The following is a 22656-nucleotide window of genomic DNA, read 5'->3' on the forward strand; positions in this document are numbered from 1 at the left end:
TCAGGATTTAGATTCAGTGTTGGTCCTACTGGGAATTTTCTGGAACTGAGAACTGAGCAGAGAGCTGCTTAGTCACTGCCCACCTGTCTTTCCAGCCAAAAGACAATATCCACTAAAGGTAGAGAGGAGGTCAGGACTTGTTGCTGTCTCCAAGGTTCTGTGACCTAGGACAAATTGGTCTGTTTGCAAAATCATACAGATACATATTTGCCTGGTGCATTAGGGTAGCCACTAGCCGGGGGGGGCTATTGGGATTCTTAAAATGTTGCTGGTGTTCCAACAGAACTGAATTTTTAATTATGACCCTAATAGCTACTTGGAGCTTCTGGCCACCAGAAAAAGTGCAGCTCTTCTTCCAGAGAAGAAGAAATGTTTTCCAGTCAGTTTGGCTGCATAGTCCAGTCTGGCCTTGAACTAGTGATCTTCCGGTTTCAGCCCTCTCAAGTGCTGGGATTACAGGCATGGACCTTCATGCCCAGGTAAAGTTTGAGGCTCAAACAGTAGAGCTCCTGCATTCTCAATGCAAAGCCCCGAGTTCAAACCTCAGTACCACGGGGGGAAAAAAAAAAAAAGAACAAAACCCAAAAAACCAATTTCAACGAAACACCCAAACAGCAAAGGGTGGACTCACCCTGTTTTTAAAAGTTTTTGTTTTTTGGCAGCACTGGGGTTTGAATTAAGGGCCTCACACTTGCTAGGCAGGCACTCTTACCACTTGCACTACTCCACCAGCCCTTTTGTGATTTTTTTTTTTTTGTTTATTATTTTTTGAGATAGGGTCTTGTGAACTATTTGCCTGGGCTAGCTTTGAACCATGATCCTCTTGATTTCTGCATCCTGAGTAGCTAGGATCACAGGTGTGAGCCACTGGCACCCAGCTGACTCACCCTGTTGAAGAAAAGTGGGGGTCAGGACGCCTGTCCTTTCCCAGGAAATAGATTCTAGATCCTTCGATGGTTTTACACGGAGCAAGTGTATTCCCCCCACCATTCCTCTTTTAAAAAGCACGTCTTGATGTTGGAAGTGATATTTATTTCTCTGGGGAAAGAAGATATATACAGCAGTGACCCAGGAGCCCCTCACCCCACCAGGGGCTTGGGTGGGGAAAGAAGGCTTTGGCAGAAGGCACACAGTGGCAATGGCCTGAAAGAGGCCAGGAAGTAAGGGTGGTGGGTGTAGTGTGTCCTGGGAGACCCAGAGGAAGAAACAGGCTCAACCAGGGCCTCAGGCCACACAGCAAGATGTGAGGCAGCTGGTCCCAAGACCTTGTGGCAGTCGGTCATTTCTTGCCCAGCTACAGCAAGACGCAGGGGCAGCCCCCGTCCTTCTTTCTGGGGGCGCTGGGTGGGCTGGGTGGCAATTCTTGCTCCTGGTATTTCCTGTGGGGAGAGACTGGTGAGTCTAAGTTGGAGGGGTTGGGGACCCGGGTGATTGGAAGGGGACTCAGCTTACCGGACAGCCCGCACCAGCTGCTCAAAGGCCTCATCCACGTTGAGTCGAAGTTTGGCTGAGGCCTCAAAGTAGGCCACCTGGTGGGAAGCACTGAAGGCCGATGCTTCAGATCGGGGGACCTGAGGGACAGGTGGGCCAGGAACCAAGAGTCAGTCCTTGCACTCAGTGTGACCCCAGCAGGGAAGGTAGACAGGCATTGCTCTAACCTACTGTGGGGGCTCCAGGGAAAGTTCCAGAAAGATCCAGAGTGAATGCTGGAGGTTTTGTTCACTTATTACATAATTAGGAGTTGAGCAGGCAAGACATATGGCCCTGAAGCTGGTCATGTTAGTCTGAAAGATGACTTAGTGTGGAAAGCGGAAAGCATGTCATTTGTGTGTACAAAGAAGTGATGGGCGTAGAGAAAGGAGGGGACATATGCATGGGAGGGGGTTGTCTGTGAGCAGGGGAGGGCCTGGCTGGAAGTGGGGGAGGTGGAAGGGATGGGCAAAGGGGAGGCAGAGAGGAGATACCAGGTGGGAAAAGAAGAAGGGTGGGAGCAGCTGGTTTCAGGAGATAGGGGTCCTTTCCCATCCATTCATCTCTCCTGGGGATGCCTGTGTGCCAGGCCCTGTTGAGTGATGGTAGGAAGCCAGATGGCCTGACTTGGAGGTAACATCCAAGTGAGGGGTATGACAATTGAGGAAGCAAGGCCTAAGGGGCCAGAGGAAGATGCTGATGAAGGGGGAGGTGCGCTGGAGGGAGGCTCCCAAGCCCAGATGGGGTTTCTAGGGAAGGGGGCAGCTCAAACCTGGCGTTGTGTCTCTAGGTCTGCTTTGTTCCCAACCAGCACGACAGGGAAGTCATCGCGGTCCTTGACTCGGAGGATCTGAGTGAAGAGCTTGCCCACCTCATTGAAACTGTGAGAAACCAGAGGCATGAGGTTGGCAGATCAGCCTGAACCCACCCCACTCCCCACTTCTGTACCCTTCACACCTCTGCCGGTCATTAATGGCAAACACCAGCAGGAAGCCATGGCCAGCACGCATGTACTGCTCCCGCATGGCCCCGAACTCCTCCTGGCCAGCGGTGTCCAGGACTGTGGAGACAGAGATGGGTGCCATGGGGACGGGCTCCCTCTGGCCACCCACCCACAAGCCCTCAGGCCCCCCCATCCACTCCTGCCGGCTCTCACTGTCCAGCCGGGCGGAGATGCCATCCACGACACAGAGCTTCGTGTAGGAGTCCTCGATGGTGGGATCGTAGTCAGACACAAAGTAAGACTGGTAGGGTGGGGAGAGGCCAAAGTTAGTGGGATGTCTGCCTAGAATGACTCTCCCCTTTTCACCTCTTTAGGTCTCTATCCTCTTTCTCTATAGATCTCTGACCTCTTTGTGTATCCGCCCTCTCCCCCAATCTCCGTCTCTCTGAGTCTCTCTTGTCCACTCTTAGGTAGAAAATACTTCTGACCTATAAGTACATCCTGGCTGTGTAACGTTCAGCAAATCATCTCTGAGTCTCAGTTTCCTCACTTGGAAAACGAGAATAAGAATGGCACACACTACACCCATCCAGCGTTTATGAGATTAGGGTAAAGCCCTGTTAAACATTTAACGTATTTATTGCCTGGCAATAGTAAGCAATCAGTTTTTGGGAGCAGTTGTCCAGAGAATCTGCCTGTCTGTGGTCCTCTTCTCTTTCCTCCTCCTCTTCCCCTCCTCCTCCTTAGGCGGCCTCCAGTGTCTCCTCCCAGGGGAAGGTCCTGGTTCCAATCCGGCTGCGGAGAGGCTGCCCCACCCACGGTCCGGGCCCCTCCCTTCCTGCCTGGGTCCTGCTGCCTCCAACCAGGCCTCTGGCCAGCTCTGGGTCTGCTCCTGGGTGCAAGGGGCCCCGGGCTGGGGCCTGACTTTACGCAGCAAGGCTCGCTTTGGGCAGGCGCTTGCTGGGGTGTCTTAGGGGGACTGCTGTCCAGGGCCCTCTGCCGCAGCGTCTAGGGACGCACACCTTCTTAGGGTTTCTCTGAGGCTGAAAGGGTTTCCACTGGGAATATACTGGAGGATTCCTGGGCAGGGCGGGACTTCAGTATAGGAGTGATTTGGCCCCAGGGTCTGAAGGCTGCATCCTGTCTGCTTGAGGGATGCCTGGTGAGGGCTCCAACTGAAGGGAAGGTGTAGGGAGCAAGTCCTAGGCTGGGTTGAGGCTCTGGGGGGCACTACGGGTGTAGATTCCAAGTACCTGAGTTGAAGCTCAGGGGTGAGCCCTGGGGTAGCCGGGGGCACTTGAGAGGTTAGTTAATAGCCTTTAGAGATCTCGAGATGTATTTATGGGACCAAAGAAACTTGCAAGGAATGGGGTCTTTCTGGGAGTGGGAAGATTCTGGGGACTTCTTTCATGAAAATGGTTTGGGCTTCTCAGGGTTTGTGAAAGGGGCTCAAGGGGAAACTTAAGATGCAATGGTTATCCTTGGGCAGGGGGGCCGGTGGGGAATCTGGGTTGGGCAAAATGGGGCATGGTCAGGTTTTGGAGTTTTTAAAAATAGCTCCCTAGGTTGGATCTTTTTGAGATCTCTTGAGTTTAAGGGGGAAAATCCTCTCCAAGTGGAGGTTACAGGGTGGCTCTCTCAGGACTGGGTGGTCCCAGAAGAGCCGACAAAGTGTGGGCAAAATTTCTAGATTCTGGGGGAGGTCCCGGAAGGGGCTAGGAATCCTGCCTAGGAAATCTCAAAGGTGATGGAATTTAGGGAAGATAAGGTTCAGGGTGGAAGAAGTGGGAAGGACTCGAACTACTTAGGGTCTTCTTAATGTAGCGACTGTTCAGTATTTAGGGAGCTCCCAGGAGGCCCAGGACCCGGTCAGCAGGGAAACAGGCTCTTAGGTACTGCAGGGAGGGATGCCACCATGTCTCAGGTTGTATGAGGAAGGTCCCGCGTAAAGGGGGTGGAGGCCCTTGCGGAGCTTAGAGTTGCAATCTGGGGGCATCTTTTAAGGTTAGTTAGAGGGTCTCATAGGAGGGTTTCAGTGGTGAGTCAAGGAGAAATAGGAGTCTCAAGGATCCCCCAAAGAATTCAGGTCTGGGTCTCAGGGACACCCTCCCAGGCGAGGGCCCACTACCTGGATGAACTGGATGGTCAGCGCGCTCTTGCCAACGCCGCCGCCGCCCACGACCACCAGCTTGTGTGTCTCGCTGGGCGGGGGGTCCCCGGGTCCCGGCCCCCCGCCCCGGGGCCGCCCCCGCCCAGTCCCGGACGCCGCCCCGCTGCTCATGTCGCCACCGCTGCTGCCGCCTCTGCTACCGCCTTTGGGGGAGCCAGGCGGGACCCAGAGGAGGGCTACGCTAATGAGGCTACTGCATAATCATGAGCTCCGGCCAGAAGGACTTGCAGCCAGGGCCACTTAAGGCGGAGACAAGGCCAAGGGAAAAGGAGGGGCTCTGCTAACTAATAAGGGCAGGGGACGTATTTCGCCGCGAAGGGGAATCCCGAATGGGGCGGGGATATGCTAATACGAGACCTGTGCTCACCATAAGCGGCGCCACGCGCCGTGCCGGCCGTGGGCGGAGCTATGCTAATAAGCGCTCATTCTTTGGCCAACTGAGCAAGAAGCGGGTTCGGGGTGGGGATATGCAAATAAGGAACCTTGTGACAGAGCTTCACCGAGGACCATCCGCGAGGTCTTATTCTGGTAGGCGGGGCTCGCCGACTCGCGCGCGGCCGTATATAGGGCATTCCAAGGAAGGAACAGGTTTTGAAGAGAAGCTCCACCTCCCTCTTGGCATCCTAGCTAAGCTCTCGACCCGGGCGTCTGGCTGAGAAGCTGGAGTCTCCGCCTGCTGAGGGACCCAGGCTTCCGGTTCCCCCTGTTCCAGCCAAACGGAAGACAGACTGGGAGGGGAGATGGGGCCCTGCCGGGGGACAGGAGGGTTACGGGGCAGGGAGGGGCCATGAGATCACTGCATTCCTAATCCATGAGCCAGCTCGCCCAAGTCGGGACGCCCGGGTCATGAAGGGCCTAGGGCCAGGGTTTTTTGTGTTTGGAGGAGAAAACTGATAGGTAGGCACTTGGCCACTTAGGAAAGAATAGGGTCGGAGACATGGAATCCTAGGTCCTGGGAAGGAGGGTGACTGGGGGCCCTTACTACTAGGTTCAAAAAAAGGAGGGAGTTGGGGGCCTGGACTCTTAGGTCCAGAGGTTGAAGGGACTGAGAACCCAGAATTCTGAATCCGAGTGCTTTGGATTGGGGAAAAAAGAACTCTTGTGCTCGTGTGAAGTGTTAGCTTAAGACCTAGCATGATCTGAGGGAGGAGGGGCCCGAAGGTCTGATTCATGTCCTAGGAAAGAAGATCAAGATTCCTGAGTCCAAGGAAGAAGGGAAGTGAGAATCTTCTCTTCTCTGTTCTGAGTGAGAGGACTCAGAATTCGGACTTTTCTACCCTGTGCTCTAGGGTCCTGTTCCTTGGTTCTAAATTTAGAGGGGACCAAGGGAATCTCGATTCTGAGAGCTCCAGGATGTGGGCGGGGCAATTTCCAGCTAGTCCTGCCCTCTCTGCGGAACTACAATTCCCTTGCATCTTTCAGCTGAGTGCCTTTTAACATCACTTCCCGTTCCGCCGCCCTTTCCCCGCGCACGCAGGGCACTGTGGGGCTTCACCGCGGGCTATAGCAACCCCGCCTACTTCACCTCTCACCTCCTTGCTGTCCCCGCGCGACGGAGGAGGCGCGCGGACTACGCCTCCCGACGTGCGTCGCGCGTACCCCGCCACATGTGTTCCGTTGACTGCTGGGAAGCCGAGTCCAGTCCCTATCATGCGGGCCTTCAGCGCACTGTGCTCGATACTTAAAATCCCGGCAAGCTCGGCGGCGCTTTAGCTCCGCCCCTCTCCTCCTCTGCTCGCGAGCCCCGCCCCAGCCCGCCCCGCCCCGCGCCGGGGCCGGAGCCGCAGCCCGAGCGGCGGGGTAAGATGGCGGCAGCGGTCCGGGCCGTGGGGCTCGGGCCTATCGGGGTGGGCGGGGCGGAGTCGGGTCGCTAGTTGTCCCCTGGCACCCCTTATACGCCACGGGACCCGGAGGACTTAGCGGGGCAGTCTCGGACCCGGCAGCGGTGGTGAAACCTGGTGCTGAGCGGGAGGCCTTCTCAGGGCCCCCGGACGCGTCTGTGGGTGCCAGGGGGCGTCTACGGGGCGTCCCCGAGAGGACTGGGGGCGTCCACAGGCCCTGGACCGAGCCTAAGGCCTGTCCTCCATCATTTAGCTGGCCTGGATCGTCTCTGTAGGCGCTGTGGATCGTTTTAATGTGCTGACTGGAGGCTAGGGTCTGTTGAGAGGGTTTTGGGGCCATCTTGAGATCTTGAGCCATGTCCCAGGAGTGAAGGAGGTCTGCAAGAGTCAAGGTGTAACTGCAGAGCCAGCTAGATTGCCTGGGGTATGTCTGTTAGGGCTGGGAAGTGTCTACATGGGCTGGCCTGAGAATGAGGCTGATCTGTATAGATCTGGGGCCATTTACTGAACCTGGAAGAACTCTTCAAGGGCTAGAAAGTCTTTCAGAACCACCTAGAAGGAATGAGATGTACCCACCAAGGGAGGGAGACAAGTATTGTACTTAAAGGCATGGATGGGTCTCCAAGGTCTGGGAAGTGTCTGATCTGGGTGACAGGAGGCTGGGGGCCTGGAACCATCCAGGTGGCTTTGATGTGATTGCAAGCATGCTTGGAGGAAATTCAAATGCCTTGTGAATCCGGATAAGCATGTGGGAAATAATACAAAAGAGAGTGTTGGAAATTTTGCCCAGCTCAAATATACTTGTCCTTGGAAAGTAATTCAAATGAAAATCGCTTAAAAATTCTGTGTTGTCCTGGGGTTATAGAGTTAGAATCAGTCCACAAGCCTAAAAGGGCCTGTAGGGTTGTCTAGAATTATCTAGTGCAGTGCTTTCAAGCTCTTTTGACCTTGATCCACAGTCAGAAATTTTTATTGAGACCCAGTACGCACCAACATATGTATTGAAATACTCACATTCCCTGACCACTTAAGCTCTGCTCCCACACCCTGGAGCTGGGTGGCGATCCACTGAGCTAGGGAGACCAACAATGTCTGCAGAGTCTTACAATGTTTAAAAGACTAAGGGGTCAAGGGTATGACTCAGGAGCAGGGCAACATCTTCCTATGCTCTAGAGGGTTTGGGGATCTCCAAGTTTGTAGTCGGAACATCTTGATTGAGCTTCTAATATGTGACTGTCACTGTTCTGGGTAGCCTGTGCTTTCTAGGAGGTGCTGGAAAAGGCCGGAGGTATTGAGTATTTGCTGGAGAGGATGGGATGTGGTAGACAGACCATCAGGGTGGGGCGTGTCTGCTGGAGTTGGGAAGAGGCCACAGAGAGCTGTGGTTGGACAGAAATCAGGGCTGAGGACTTTTCTTTGCAGGTATGCAGTGGGGGAAGCAGGGGAGATGGATCTGGTGCACGAAGGGTAATAAGCTATTACTGTTAATGCATATTGAGCACCTAGCATGTGCTAAGAAGGGTTTGACTTTGAATTCTCACAGCCACTCTGTGACAGAGCCTACTGTTGCCATTTTCAAATAAGCACACCGATTGTGGGCTAGAGAGTTTGAAGCTTTTTCTAAGAGCAAATAGTTTGCGAGACCTATCTTGAAAAAACCCATCACAAAAAAAAAAAAAAGGGCTGGTGGAGTCGCTTGAGGTGTAGGCCTTGAGTTCAAGCCCCAGTACCAAAAAAAAAGGAAGCATATTGGGTTTGCAGACCTCTCTATCGTGGCTCCATCTTATGTAATAAACAAACATTCATTGGTTCTTCACATATTGAGCATGGTGGATAATCTGCAGAGCTGTGTAATACCTGGCTGGCATTGAGTGCCACCCAGCCCATGGGCAGCTACCTCAGTTTGGGAAAGCTGTGTTTATGGGACTGTAGAACACACACTCTTTGAAGTCATGACACAACACAAAAAGTCTTAGTGTTGAGTTCCCATCCCCTGAGGGTAGGGAATGAAGTCTGGAGGTGTGGATGGGTTGTGGGGAGAGCTGTGGGAATTGGGGAGCCAAATGTTGAAATAGGCAGTGGAGGAGCTCGCCTCCGTCCACGACAGGAGGCAAAGTCCAGGGGAAGGAAGAGAATTGCCCTTGGTCCTGCAGGTCTGTGCTGGCCCAAGGACATGGTAGACTGGGATGAGGTACGAGAAGGGGTGTAGAAGAGGATGCTGAGTGAGTCAGTGATGGAGGCTCTTGAGGTCTATGCATCCATCCTCTGTTAACGTCCCCTTTCCCTGGCCTCCACTCCAAACTGCCACCCTCGACCTCCAGGTGACCATGGAGGAAGAAGATGAGTCTCGAGGGAAGACAGAGGAGTCGGGCGAGGATCGGGGTGATGGTCCGCCTGACAGAGACCCCACACTTTCTCCTTCTGCCTTTATTCTGGTGAGGCTGCTGGACTTCTGGGGTGGAGGCAGGATGGGGCTAAGAGTCCAGATTCTTGGGCCTTAGTGGGAGGAGGCCAGGGGTTTGCATTCTTGGCTCAGAACTTGAACTTGGCTGTGTCAGGGGGCTCTAGAATATTTGTCTCCCAAGGAGCAGAGGTTGCACATTGTTTACTTCATGACTTTGACTCTCTGTTCTTTCCACCCTCCACCCCCCACCTCACCCCTTTTTACCAGCGGGCCATTCAGCAGGCTGTGGGAAGCTCCCTCCAGGGGGATCTACCGAATGATAAAGGTACGATAGGTTCTGGCTCCTTTCAGCCCCATGTCCCTTCTCTGTGTTCTTTATCCTCATATTATTTGGATGAGCTTTTCCCAGACCTCCTGGGTGCCACCCTTATGCTGGTACCCATGCTGGTCGGTGGGATACTGGGGCTATCTAAGTGTAGGGGGTCCACAGTTAGAGCCAGGGAGGCTCAGTCAACTCAGAGGCATCCTGAGGCACTGTAGGCAGGAGATCACCCTGAGCTAGCCTGGAGGGAGCTTGGGACAGGGGAGGCTTCCTAGAGGGGTGGCAGGTGAACTGGGTCCCTGTGGACATGCAGAGTTGTCTCATTGATTGCAAGGTAGCATGATAGGCCAAGGCGCGCCAGCTCTGCACACAGGGGCATGGTGTATAGGGACTGAGTGTGGTTTGTTAGCTCTGGTGTACAGGAGGGTATAGGCACTTGGGAGAGGCAGAAGAGGTCTGTCCCCATAGATACAGGCCCCAGCAGGGCTTGAAGACCAAGTTGAGTGAGCTGTGTAGACTTCAACCTGAGGACAGATAGGTGGCCAAATGGGTGACAGAGCTGGAGCCCAGAAGGGGGTGTTGGGAAGCCTGGGGGCCTGAGCTGGGAAGTGGCATGAGATTTCCTCAGCAAGCGCCAGCTCAGCTCATCTTTCCTGTTCCCCACAGAGACTCAGTCTAGTCCTCTGTTTCCATTCCCCATGCAAATCTCTCTCCTCAGATGGCTCTCGGTGTCATGGGCTTCGATGGAGGCGTTGCCGGAGCCCACGGTCAGAGCCTCTTTCCCAGGAATCAGGGGGCACTGACACAGCCACTGTGAGTTAGAAGGGCCAGGGGCCTGCACTGGTGGGTTTGGAGGAGGAGAGGGCAGGGGAAGCAGACTTCAGGGTCTGGGGTGCTGAGAAGGGGCAATGTTGAGGGGCCTGGGGGCCTCGCTTTGAGTGCTCTTGGCAGTCAGGAGAAGGGACTTGGTTGGATCCCTGGCTTTTCTTGGAGGTCTCAGATGTCTGGGTTCCTGAGAGGTTAGGGACTAGGGAAACAGTATTCATGAGTCCTCATGACATGGAACCCCTTCTGGCCTGTTCCAGGTGTTGGACATGGCCACAGACAGCTTCCTTGCGGGGCTGGTGAGCATCCTGGACCCTCCGGATACCTGGGTTCCCAGCCGCCTGGACCTGCGGCCTGGCGAGTGAGTACCTAGGCCGCTGGAGTGGGAGCTGCCCTAGGTCTGAGAGCCACAGCACCCCCCTGAGGCTCACCACCCTTTTGCCTTACAGAAGCGAAGACATGCTGGAGCTGGTGGCCGAGGTCCGAATTGGGGACAGGGATCCCATCCCTCTACCTGTGCCCAGCCTGCTGCCCCGTCTCAGGGCCTGGAGGACAGGCAAAACAGGTGTGTGGGGCTGGTGCAGAACTGACCAGGTGGCCGTGAGGTTGTGCAGGAGTCAGCTACTTCTAGTAGTGATGATTGTGTCATTTAGGCAAAAATCTTTAACCTTTGTTAACCTTTGTTTTATATTAGATTGCATTAAAAGCCATATGTACATGCAACTTGGGAGGATGAGGCAGGAGGTCCCCAAGTTTGAAGCTAGCTTGGGTTACATAGTGAGACCCTAGCCCTACGTACGGACAGATGTACATAAAATAAACCCAGTGCAGTGAGGAACATATAGAGCAGAAGCTCATGTGAGACACTTGGTGTCCAGGGCTCTTGATTGAGCATCACTGTGTTGGGAATTCATTTCTCCAGGAGGGGCTCTCTGTGTCTCCATCCTCCAGAGGAACAGTCAGTCTGAAAGTAGGTTGTCACTTCCTCAAGGTCACACAGTCAGTTGCTTAGTGGTAGGCCCAGTCCTTGGGCCACAGTGTGTCTGAGCTGAGGTTTTTGGTTTCTGTGACTAGCATTGTATAAGTAAGAAGCTGCTCCCCAGCTCTGCACCCGGGGGTGACCCCACGAGCACTTGAAACCAGCGTTTCTGAAATGCAAGTGCACATTGTTAGAATCTCTTGTTGATACACAGATCACGTGACTGAGACGAGGATGGAGCAAGTCTGAGGCCAGCCTGGCTTACATAGGAGACCCTGTCTCAAAAATCAAACAAACAAAAACTGCAGATCTCTATACCCACTTCCAGGGGCTCTGATTGATCAGGACTGAGGTAGCGCCTGGAATTTGCATCTTTAACAACACAGAATTGATCCCTGGGACCCCATGAGTTTATACTTTGAGTCTGTGTGTACATCGCACTTGGGAGGGCAGTGGAGAGGAGAGGAGAGGAAGGCCCTTTGGCTCAGGTGTGCCATTCCATCAGCCATGAGCACCAGTTCCCTGGAAGAAGGTGGCTTGCACACCCACCTCCCTGTGCTAAGTCAACTGTTTCTTTTTGTTCCAGCTATGAGTAGATTTATCCGTTAGGCACAGGACTTGATGCTTAGGGCTCATGATGCTCTTGGAGGCCCACAGAAGTGTTTTGAAGTTTCTCCTAAAAGCAGAGGTTAGCCCTGCAACGGTCATGCCTGTAATCCTAGCTATTTAGGAGGCACAGATCAGGAGGATCGCACTTCCAAGCCAGCCCAGTCAGATAGTTCAAGAGAGCCTATCTTGAAAATATTCAATACAAAAAAAGAGCTGGTGGAGTCACTCAAGTGTAGAGTGCCTGCCTAGCAAGTAGGAAAAAAAAAAAAAAAAAAAAAAAAACAGGCTGTATAGGAGAAAATAAACAAATGGATAGCGCAATGTTACAATGTTACAATAAAACTTTTTGTACAAAAACATTCCTTCTGGATTTGGCCCCTGGGGCTTAAGAGTGATACAAATAGATCTGAAAGGCAGTCATGTTTTCAGGAGGACTCTGAGGTTGTGTTTTATGTTTTTATTGTTTTGAGGGAGTAGCTCACTGTGTTTCCCAGGTTGGCCTTGAACTCTTGGCTCAAGAGATCCTCCTACCTCAGCCTCCTGAGTAGCTAGGACCACAGTTGTTTAGAATTCAGGGCTTTGCACTTACAAATCAGGCATTCCACCACTTGAGCCACACTGCTGGTCCATTTTGCTCTGGTTATTTTGGAGATGGGATCTCAAGAACTATTTGCAGGAGCTCCCCTCAAACCATGATCCTCCCAATCTCAGCCTCCCACATATCTAGGATCACAGGTGTGAGCCACTGGCACCCAGCTCTTTTTTTACTTTATTTTATCTTGTTTATTGATTTTTACAGGATTGGAGTTTGAGCTCAGGGCCTACATCTTGAGCCACTCCACTAGCCCCTTTTTTGTGTTGGGTAAAATAGGGTCTCTCCAGTCTGGCTTCAAACCTTGAGCCTCCTGATCTCTGCCTCCTTAGTGGCTAGGATTACAGGCATGCGCCACCGGCACCTGGCTTTTAAAAATATTTTTACATTTATTTATGTATTTATTTGTGATGCTGGGATTGAACCCAGGGGGTGGCATACAGTAAGCAATGCTGTAGTAGTGAGCTACATGCTCAGCTGTTTTTTTTTTTTTTCTTTTTTTGGAGTACTAGGATGGGAATTCAGGGCCTCATGCTTGTTAGGCAGGCAGTCTACCTCTTGAGCCACACCTTCCAGTCCATTTTGCTATGTTTATTTTGGAGATAGGGTCTCATGAACTGTTTGCCCAGACTGGCCTCAAACTTTGATCCTCTTTATCTCAGCTGCCCAAGTAGCTAGGATTACAACCGTGAATCACTGGTGTATGACTTGTGTTTGTGTCTTTTTGAGACAGGGTCTTGCTATGTATCCCAGGCTAGCCTTGAACCCTTAATCCTCCTGCCTCAGCTTCCTGAGTGCTGGGATTACAGGTGCATACCACCTTGTCTGGTTTCCCTGGGGCTTTTTTTTTTTTTCTTTTAAATTTATTTTTGTAGTGCTGGAGATTGACTCCAGGGCCTCACTCATGCCAGACAAGGCATTCTTAACACCTGAGCCATGCACCCAGCCTTCTGTTTGTTTGTTTTCAAGATGGACTCTTGCTACGTTGCTTAGCCTGTCCTCAAACTTCTGGGCTGAAACAATCCTCCTATCTCAGCCTCCTGAATAACTGGGAGTAAGATGCACACCACCAGGCCTGGTCCCAGGTGCTCTACTACTTGACCCACTCTACCAGCCCCCTGAGCCCTTTTTTTTTTTTTTTTTTTTTTGTTTGTTTAAATTTCAGGTGTTCATCTTTTTTCTATGGAAAATATTAAGACCTTAGGAAAAAGAAAACTGACTCATAATCAGTTAGATGGTGGGTGAAGGGTGTGGCACTTGCCTACCATGCACGAGGCCTAGGGTGCTTCCCCAGCACTGAAAAAGAAAGAAAGAATATGCAGCAGTGCTGTCGAGTTTGCAGACCAGTGCAGTGTGTGGGTACTGGGCTAGCCTGTGGGTAGCAGTGACAACAAGGATAGCATCCTCTGTTAGTCCCTGGCGGCTCACTGGTGCTTCCTCTCATTGGTGTGACATGAACACTGTCCTTGTCCTCATCAGCAGTGCCAGCTCCTTTTCCAGGGCCCTGAGCAGGTGGTGGCCTGGATGCTTAACTGGTTGATCCCTGTCTCTTCTTCTCCCCTCCAGTGTGGCTCCCAGAAGGCAGGGATTGTTGTCTGTTTTGTTCATTCCTTTTCATCCCTATTTCCTGGCAGAAAATAGGTGATTACTAAAAATGTGTTGAGTGAATGTTCGAACTCTCATCATATAGACGAGGAAACTGAGGCAGCCAGGTTGAGCCACATTACTGGCAAGGGCTGGAACCTGGGTTCTGAATCAGGAGGTGGTTCTGGAGCTGCCCTCTGAAGCCATCTGCTTTCCTGGTACTGTCCTCTGCTGACCTTGCCAAGGTGCAGTCTTGGCAGCGTGGTTGAGACCCAGCCTCGGCTGGCTCTCTCCACTCGAGTGGCTATGACATTTTAAGAGTAGTGCTTACCGGGTGCCGGTGGCTGACGCCTGTAATCCTAGCTACGCAGGAGGCAGAGATCAGGAGAATCGCAGTTCGAAGCCAGCCTGGGCAAATAGTTCGCAAGACCCCATCTCAAAAAGAATCATCACAAAAAAGGGTTGGCGAGTGGCTCAAGGTGAAGGCCCTGAGTTCAAGCCCCAGTACTGTAAGAAAAAAAAAAAAAAGTAGTGCTTAGTGTGCTGGGGTCTCAGGAGGGTGAACTAAGGTAATATTCGAAGCGTGAGGCCTAGCTGATAGGAAGGAGCAAACACTTGTCATCACTGCTGTCAGTCTGTGGTGCCGCTGGGTCCTGAACAGGTGTAGCCCTTCAGGTGGGGGATCATGAGCTTTTCAGGAGAGCTCAGGGGAGCCCCCAGGCTGTCCAGGCTCCCCTACTCTCCATGTGCTGGCTCTGGGTGGCCATTTCCCTTTCTCAGCCTCACATCTTTTGTACACAAAGTGGGATGAGCTCCTGCAGGTGGCCCCTGGTACAGCAGGCTTGACTTTGGAGGTAGACTTAGGTTTGAACCCTGGCCTTCCTGCCCTGCCTGTTCTGCTGTGGGGACATCACTGCCATTGGTGCAGGCAGTTCCTAGGCTTCAGGATCAGTGTGTGGTTGTGGGGTCAGCCCAGTGCTCCATCTCAGGGCTTGGAAGTGGAGGCTTGGGGTCAAAGTGACCAGGCTTGCACTCCAACTCCTCCCTGCTCTCTGTTGCTTGCATTTGAGGAAGATTCTGGGCTCTCTGCCTCAGTTTCCTTCTGTGCCCATGGGTTACAGTACCTCCAGCATGGGGTTAGAGCATCTTCTGGATGGCACACACAAAGTGCTTGGGCGGTACCTGGTGGTGGTGGGCAGTGTCTGGCGGTGGTCATTGAGGAGTGAGCTGTCCCTGACCGCCTGTCTGCATTGTTTCTTTGCAGTTTCTCCACAGTCCCACTCTTCTCGGCCAGCCTGTGCCCGTCACCTCCTCACCTTGGGCACAGGAGATGGGGGCCCTGCCCCACCCCCTGCCCCTTCCTCTGCCTCCTCCTCACCTTCCCCTTCCCCCTCCTCCTCTTCCCCCTCTCCTCCTCCGCCCCCTCCACCCCCTGCACCTCCAGCCCCACCTGCCCCACGATTTGACATCTATGACCCCTTCCACCCCACCGATGAGGCCTATTCCCCACCGCCTGCCCCTGAGCAAAAATATGACCCCTTTGAGCCCACCGGCTCCAACCCCAGCTCATCAGCGGGAACCCCCTCACCAGAGGAAGAGGAGGAGGAAGAAGAGGAGGAAGAAGAAGAGGAGGAGGAAGGCCTGTCGCAGAGCATTAGCCGCATCTCCGAGACCCTGGCGGGCATCTATGATGACAACAGCCTGAGCCAGGACTTTCCAGGTGATGACAGTCCCCGCCCGGACCCTCAGCCCCCTCAGCCGCCTGCGGTCCCTGGAACACCGCCCCAGGCGGACTCCACACGGGCTGATGGAGCCACCCGCCGGCGAGTCTTTGTGGTGGGGACCGAGGCAGAGGCCTGTCGGGAAGGCAAGGTCTCCGTGGAGGTGGTGACAGCCGGTGGAACCGAGCTCCCACCGCCCCTGCTGCCCCCTGCGGACTCAGAGATTGAGGAGGGCGAGATTGTGCAGCCCGAGGAGGAGCCCAGGGTGGCGCTTTCCCTTTTCCGGGCCAGCGGGCGGGCCACCCGGCCTCCTCCCGCCCCCTCAACCACCCCCGCGGCCCAGCCCCCGCCCCAGCCTCCTGCTCCCCGGGCCCCAGAAGGGGATGACTTCTTGTCCCTGCACGCGGAGTCGGACGGTGAAGGGGCCCTGCAGGTGGACCTGGGGGAGCCGGCCCCCGCGCCCCCTGCTGCCGACACGCGCTGGGGCGGCCTGGACCTCCGCCGCAAGATCCTGACCCAGCGGCGGGAGCGCTACCGCCAGCGCTCACCCTCCCCGGCCACGGCCACGGCCACTGCTGCCGCCACCGCGGGTCCACCCACCCGCAAGAAGTCCAGGCGGGAGCGCAAGCGCAGTGGCGGCGAGGCCAAGGAGGCCGCCTCATCCTCCTCCAGCGCCCAGCCCGCCCCGCCTGCCCCGGCCTCCCCCTGGGACTCCAAGAAGCACCGGTCCCGGGACCGCAAGCCCAGCTCGCACACCTCCTCGTCTGCCCGCCGCCGCTCCCGGTCCCGCTCCACCCGCCGCCGCTCACGCAGCTCGGACCGCCGCCGCGGGGGCAGCCGCAGGTCGCGGTCTCGGGAGAAGCGACGCAGGCGGCGGCGCTCAGCCTCTCCACCCCCGGCCACCTCCTCCTCATCCTCCTCCAGGCGTGAGCGGCACCGAGGCAAGCACCGGGATGGCGGTGGCAGCAAGAAGAAGAAAAAGCGGTCTCGGTCCCGTGGAGAGAAGCGATCGGGGGATGGAGGTGAGAAGGTATCTTTGGCCACTCAGCAGCCCTCGGGCTCCACCTCTGCCAGCGATCGGGACAGCCGCCGCAGGGGGGCCGTTCCACCCTCTATCCAGGACCTCACCGATCATGATCTCTTTGCCATCAAGCGGACCATCACTGTGGGCCGGCTTGACAAGTCCGATCCCCGAGGACCATCACCAGCCCCGGCTTTGTCACCCAAGAGGGAGGTTCTGTATGACTCAGAGGGATTGAGTGGGGAGGACAGGGGTGTCAAGAGCAGTGAGAAGGACCGTCGCCGCTCTGGGGCTGCCTCATCCTCTTCCTCCTCCAGGGAAAAGGGGTCTCGTCGGAAGGCTCTGGATGGGGGGGACCGGGACAGGGACAGAGATAGGGACAGGGACAGGTCATCCAAGAAGGCGCGGCCCCCCAAGGAGTCGGCACCTTCCTCAGGGCCCCCACCAAAGCCACCAGTGAGCAGTGGCTCAGGCTCCTCATCCTCTTCATCGTCCTGTTCCTCCCGGAAGGTGAAACTGCAGTCCAAGGTGGCTGTGCTGATCCGAGAGGGCGTCAGCAGCACCACCCCGGCCAAGGATTCTGCATCTGCTGGTCTGGGCTCCATTGGGGTTAAGTTCAGCCGAGACCGGGAGAGCCGCTCTCCCTTCCTCAAGCCTGATGAGCGGGCTCCCTCGGAGGTGGCCAAAGCTGCTCCAGGCAGCACCAAGCCCAAAAAGACCAAGGTCAAGGCCAAGGCTGGGGCCAAGAAAGCCAAGGGGACCAAGGGAAAGACCAAGCCATCCAAGACCAGGAAGAAGGTCCGCAGTGGAGGCAGCAGTGCGGGCAGTGGCGGCCCTGTGTCGCTGAAGAAGTCCAAGGCTGATAGCTGCAGCCAAGCAGCAGGCTCCAAAGGCGTTGAGGAGACTTCCTGGTCTGGGGAGGAGCGGGCAGCCCAAGCCCCGAGCACCCCACCGCCCAAGGCAGCCCCTCCGCCTCCTGCACTCACTCCAGACTCGCAGACTGTAGACAGCAGCTGTAAGACCCCGGAGGTCTCCTTCCTGCCTGAGGAAGCTGCTGAGGAGGCTGGAGGTCGAGGAGGAGCAGAGGAGGAAGAAGAGGAGGAGGAGGAGGAAGAAGAAGAGGAGGAAGAGGAGGAGCAGCAGCCTGCCACCACCACAGCCACCAGCACAGCTGCGGCTGCCCCAAGCACTGCCCCCAGTGCAGGGTCCACAGCTGGAGACTCGGGGGCAGAGGATGGGCCAGCCACTCGTGTCTCCCAGCTGCCCACCCTGCCACCACCCATGCCCTGGAACCTGCCGGCTGGTGTGGACTGCACAACCAGCGGTGTCCTGGCCTGTGAGTGTCTGGGTGTGTGGGGGGGGTGATGACAAAAGGATCGGGAAGGATGGGACCTGATGGGGACAGTCGAAGGCTGTGGGGATGCTTTGGAAGGGATATGTAGTGACGTAGAATGGAGGACCTGGGGGGTGCTAGACCTTTCCAGAAGGCTAGGTGTCTTGGCCTGCGGGAGAGCGAGGAGCAGATAGGAACAGGTAGTGCCTGAGCAGATTAGAGCAGCTTTATGGGCCTGGGGTCTATCGAGAGTTGGACTAAAACAGAAAGATCTGGAAGGGATTGGTTGTGCAGGGCATTGTCCCTTAGGGGAAGGCAGTAGTCTCTGCCAGACCACAGAGGTAGTAGAGGAACTGGCCACAGGTGGGAGGGAGAGGTGGCCAGGAGATAGGATAGGATATTACTTCTGCCACCATCTTCACATTCAGTGACCCATGTCCCAACTTTGGCCATGCATATACACCTACCTCGAGTCCTAAGGACATTAGTCAAGGCCTCTCTTGACTATATAGCTATAGCTATATAGCTGAGTGTGGGAGATGGCAGCAGGTGGCAAGTTGAGGGTGGCCATCTCTCCTGTCACTCCCTCCTGAGCTCCATGGTGTCACCTTTCCACCTCCTGTAGTGACTGCACTTCTCTTCAAGATGGAAGAAGCCAACCTGGCAAGCCGAGCAAAGGCCCAGGAGTTGATCCAGGCCACCAACCAGGTGGGCTCCCCTGGGGAAGAGTCCCCGCAGCCCCTTTTGTCCGTTGCCTGGGGTTAGGAGAGAACTACAGCTCCCAGCAGGCCTTGGGGCAAGGTACTGGCCAAAAGAGGAGCCTGTTGTCTTGGGACTATTGGGAAATCAGGGTGGGAACAGTGGGAGTACAAGTTTCCTCTCCCTGTCCACCTTCCTTTGTTCATTTCCTCCCTGTCTTCCCACAGATCCTCAGCCACCGCAAGCCCCCCTCAAGTCTGGGGGTGACCCCAGCTCCTGTGCCCACCTCTCTGGGTCTGCCCCCTGGCCCTTCCAGCTACCTGCTTCCTGGCAGCCTCCCCCTAGGAGGCTGTGGCTCTACCCCTCCCACCCCCACTGGACTGGCTGCTGCGTCTGACAAGAGAGAGGGCAGTAGCAGCTCCGAGGGACGAGGGGACACAGACAAGGTGAGCTGCCCTTGGGAGCAGTGGATTCATCAGTTATGACAGAAGTAACTTTCTGGAAGGAGTGAATAGGAAAGGGCTGCCTGGCAGGTTTAAAAGAAAATCACTAATAACATATTTTGTGTGTGTAAGGATCCCCTCCCACATACTAGTCTACCCATTTTTCCATGGCTCAGTTAACCCAATGTCATCCCCCATCCCCCTTCCTTAGGGAGATGGTGGTTCGCAAAGGGAAAGTCAAGAACCTGTTCCTGGTGCAGGGAGGAAGAATGGCTGTTAGGCATGAGTTCAGATTAGGTTTTTCTTCAGCTGCTACTCCCGTGTCTTAGGCTGTTCTCCTGTGGTCAGTTCTAGAAGCATCTATTCTGGTCCCACAGCCCATATATGTAGCCAGGGCAAACTGGCAAAAGTCCTGTCAGAATCCCCATATGAGGTCACGTGCCGGTGGCTCACTCCTGTAATCCTAGCTACTCTGGAGGCAGAGATCAGGAGGGTCAAGGTTCAAGGTCAGCTGAGGCAAATGGTTTGCAAGACCCTATCTCGAAAATACCCAACACAAACAAGGGCTGACTGAGTGGTTGAAGTGGTAGAGGGCCTGCCTAGAAAGCAGGAAGCCCTGAGTTCAAATTCTAGTGTCTCCAAAAAAAAAAAAAAAAGTTGCTACATGAGAAGCTGGCAGGTTTCCGGCTTCCACTGGTCACTTGGCCATGGCCCATGCACATGCTGCAGGACCAGGACAGTAAAGACCCAACAGCAGGGGCCTTGCCCTCCCCATCAGGCTGCCCTGGTCTGTTCCCTGCCTTGTTCCCATGGTCACGTCTGAACTGAGTTACATGTTGGGGAGCAGCCCCTTTCTTCTGGCCATGTCTCTGGAAACCCACTTCCATTGGGCTGGGCTGGCCTGAGAAGGTCCTCCAGGGTGGCCTGGCCTCCTGTCAGTAGTGCTTCTCCAACAGTTTGGCAGTTTGTATCCTTGTCACCTCATCCTGGGAGATGGTGGCCTGGGGTGTGTTAACATAGTATGCCCCTCCCCCAGATGCTGCTTTCTACTCCTGTGTTCTTTGGCCCTGGGGTAGAGGCAAGAGTTGCCCAGCAAAGAGGGCCACCTCTCTACGGTGGTGTTGAGGGACTGTCCCTTGGGCCTGGCAGCAGGCCAGTCCCAATCCAGACCCAGCTTGCTCTCCTGCTGTAGACTCCCCTCTGCTTTTGTGAGGATTCACTGAGGCAGGGCTATGGCTGTTCCAGCCCTGAGGTGCAGCTCTCCCACCTGTCAGCCCTGGGCAGAAAAAACCCTTTTAGAAGGCTCTGCGTCCTGTACCCACGGTCATCACCCTCATAACTGCCCCACTTCTCCTGATTGCACCCATGTTCTGTGCAACCTGCCCTGGGTCCTCCCTATAGGCACTGCCCCGTTTTACAGATGAGCCGCAGGGTCAGGTTGCCTATAGAGTGGGAGACCAGGACTCCAGTGCCACCCACTTCCAAAGCCTGAGCTGTCCCTGTGCTGTGCTTCTAGCCAGTTCTGGTTCCCAAGTGCCCTGCAGCCCATCCACCCAGTAGTCAGAGCAGCACTGTGAAAACTCAGGCTGGGTCTTACCACTACCTCACTGAAAAGCCTGGTGACATTTTCCTGCTGTAGTCAGAATAAGCCCTGCGAAGTCTCATTAAAAACAGTTGTAATTGCCGGGTGTGGTGGTACATGCCTGTAAGTCCCAATTGGGAGTTTGAAACCAGCCTGGGCAGAATTAGGGAGCACTTATCTCTAAACAAAATACAAAAACCCAAAGGGCTAGATGCATATCTCTGCAACAGAGCACTTGCCTAGCATGTGTGAAGCCCTGGCTTCCATCCCCAGCACCACAAAAAAAGAAAAATAATTGAGATTGCTTGGTTATCCTTTATGTCCCCACCAGACTGAGGGCGGGGGACAATGTATCCTTGTCATGGCTGGGCCTGGGTTAGCCCAGGGTTCAGCCAAGGGATGCCCAGTGGGCTACAGCAACTGCACCAGGGGAACACAGGGCAGACCCTAAGCAGAACCTCTACTTCCAGGAGCAGCTGGTTGGTCAGGGAGGCTAACCTGGAAGGCAGAGATGAGTGGGACTGTTCATTTGGTCCTTGTCCTTTTCTCTCTTCACACCACCACCCGCAGTATCTGAAGAAGCTGCACACACAGGAACGGGCAGTGGAGGAGGTGAAGCTAGCCATCAAGCCGTACTACCAGAAGAAGGACATCACCAAGGATGAATACAAGGACATCCTGAGGAAGGCTGTCCACAAGGTGAGAGAGGAGATGGGAGAGGGATGTGTGCAGACCAGCACATGGAGAGATGGAGATCATGGAGTGACCTGGGCAAAAGGATTTCCCCAGGGACACTGGGCCTGTCTTGGCTGGCACTGGGGAGTTTGCTGTGAAGGGGCATAAGTAGGGGTGTTGGTCCAGTCATTGGGGGTGTGGCTCCCATCTCAGTCTCAAGATGTGCCCAACAGTCCAGGGGACCCTGGGGGACTGGCAGGAATTCCATCTGTCACCTACCCCGGCTCCCCCAGATCTGCCACAGCAAAAGTGGGGAGATCAACCCAGTGAAGGTGAGCAACCTGGTGCGGGCCTACGTCCAGCGCTACCGCTACTTCCGCAAACACGGCCGCAAGCCAGGGGACCCCCCAGGCCCTCCTCGGCCACCCAAGGAGCCAGGACCCCCCGACAAGGGTGGCCCAGGCCTGCCCCTGCCCCCTCTCTGAGACTCCCAGCCACCCTTTTTGCTGCCCCTCGCCTCTTTGAGATTCTGGACATATTTATGGCTTCACCTCCCCGCTTCCCTCCCCCATCAGTGGGATGACTGGGGGAGGGTCACTGCGGGGAAGAGGAGAGCCCCCTGCCCTGCCCAGCACCCTGCCCATCTCCCTGGCCCCCAAGCCGGTCCCCATGGCCCCTCCCCCTCCGTTCGTGCTCCTCTTCCCAATTTCATTAAAGATTTCATGAAATGTTAACCCTGGCCCCATTACTTGAGCCCTTCCTTTCTAGAGACAAATTTGGGGAAGGGCACTCAGGAGGCTTAGCAAGTCTGAGGCACATTGGGAAGCAGGGGGACAGGGTTCTGTGACTTTGGGTAGGTGCATTGAGCACTCTGGGCTTCTGGTTCCTTATCTGTATAGCGGGTGTTTTGGGGATTACGGAAGACACAGGCAGGTGAAGGACTGGTAGTAAACTGGTGATAAAGTGGTGGCAATAGGAGGCAGTGGGGATTCAGGACCTCCCATCAAGGTCTCCTAAGCTCAGGCACTTGGTGCTATTTGTCTACCATGTAGTCGCTCCTCAGTGCACGACCTTTGTCCCCCAGTGAGTTGGATTCTCTCAGCGGTCCTGGGAGGCTGGAGTGACCTACTGTACTCTCCTGAGAAGGGAACCAAGGCAGAGCAGCCAAGGGCCACATGAGTCAGCCCACATGGGCTTTTGTCAGTCCCCACTTACCCAGCATACAGCCCAGCAAGGGGTGACAGGGCCCATGGTCACCAGGACAGGTAGGCTGTATATGCTCCAAGACCCCAGGCAGAGGGGAGCCTGAGGCAGGAAGGGAAGAGAGCATCCGATTCATGTCTAGGCATGTGGGGGTGCCCTCTTAGAGCAGAACCCTGGAGTCCTCCCTGCATTCTGACCTGGTTATGTCCTACTTTGTGACCTTTGTCTCTCCAAACCTCA

The 22656-nt window shown here is 55.0% G+C and overlaps 2 protein-coding genes across 9 annotated transcripts; one reads left to right on the plus strand and one right to left on the minus strand.

The window, feature by feature from the left end:
* Positions 1 to 1011: 1011 nt before the first annotated feature.
* Rras (RAS related) lies at positions 1012 to 6247 on the minus strand. 4 transcript variants are annotated; one of them, XM_074057978.1, is made up of 6 exons: positions 6116 to 6247; positions 2627 to 2714; positions 2428 to 2530; positions 2243 to 2351; positions 1453 to 1571; positions 1012 to 1379 (listed from the first exon to the last, which is right to left on the minus strand). In XM_074057978.1, the coding sequence occupies exons 1-6, from the start codon at positions 6233 to 6235 to the stop codon at positions 1295 to 1297; spliced, it is 624 nt and encodes a 207-aa protein (XP_073914079.1). In that variant the 5' UTR covers positions 6236 to 6247; the 3' UTR covers positions 1012 to 1294. The 4 variants fall into 4 exon arrangements, with proteins under 4 accessions (XP_073914079.1, XP_020015482.1, XP_020015483.1 ...); XM_020159893.2 differs by lacking the exon at positions 6116 to 6247 and adding an exon at positions 5066 to 5245; XM_020159894.2 differs by lacking the exon at positions 6116 to 6247 and adding an exon at positions 4951 to 4972.
* On the plus strand, positions 5046 to 21947 carry Scaf1 (SR-related CTD associated factor 1). 5 transcript variants are annotated; one of them, XM_074057972.1, is made up of 11 exons: positions 5046 to 5111; positions 8746 to 8859; positions 9096 to 9153; positions 9869 to 9963; positions 10236 to 10336; positions 10425 to 10540; positions 15004 to 17817; positions 18440 to 18522; positions 18741 to 18959; positions 21109 to 21237; positions 21507 to 21947. In XM_074057972.1, the coding sequence occupies exons 2-11, from the start codon at positions 8752 to 8754 to the stop codon at positions 21696 to 21698; spliced, it is 3915 nt and encodes a 1304-aa protein (XP_073914073.1). In that variant the 5' UTR covers positions 5046 to 5111; positions 8746 to 8751; the 3' UTR covers positions 21699 to 21947. The 5 variants fall into 5 exon arrangements, with proteins under 5 accessions (XP_073914073.1, XP_073914072.1, XP_020015556.2 ...); XM_074057971.1 differs by lacking the exon at positions 5046 to 5111 and adding an exon at positions 6337 to 6383; XM_020159967.2 differs by lacking the exon at positions 5046 to 5111 and adding an exon at positions 6410 to 6848.
* The last annotated feature ends 709 nt before the right edge of the window (positions 21948 to 22656 follow it).

The sequence above is a fragment of the Castor canadensis genome, chromosome 16 (assembly GCF_047511655.1).
Source record: "Castor canadensis chromosome 16, mCasCan1.hap1v2, whole genome shotgun sequence".
Classification (NCBI taxonomy): domain Eukaryota; kingdom Metazoa; phylum Chordata; class Mammalia; order Rodentia; family Castoridae; genus Castor; species Castor canadensis.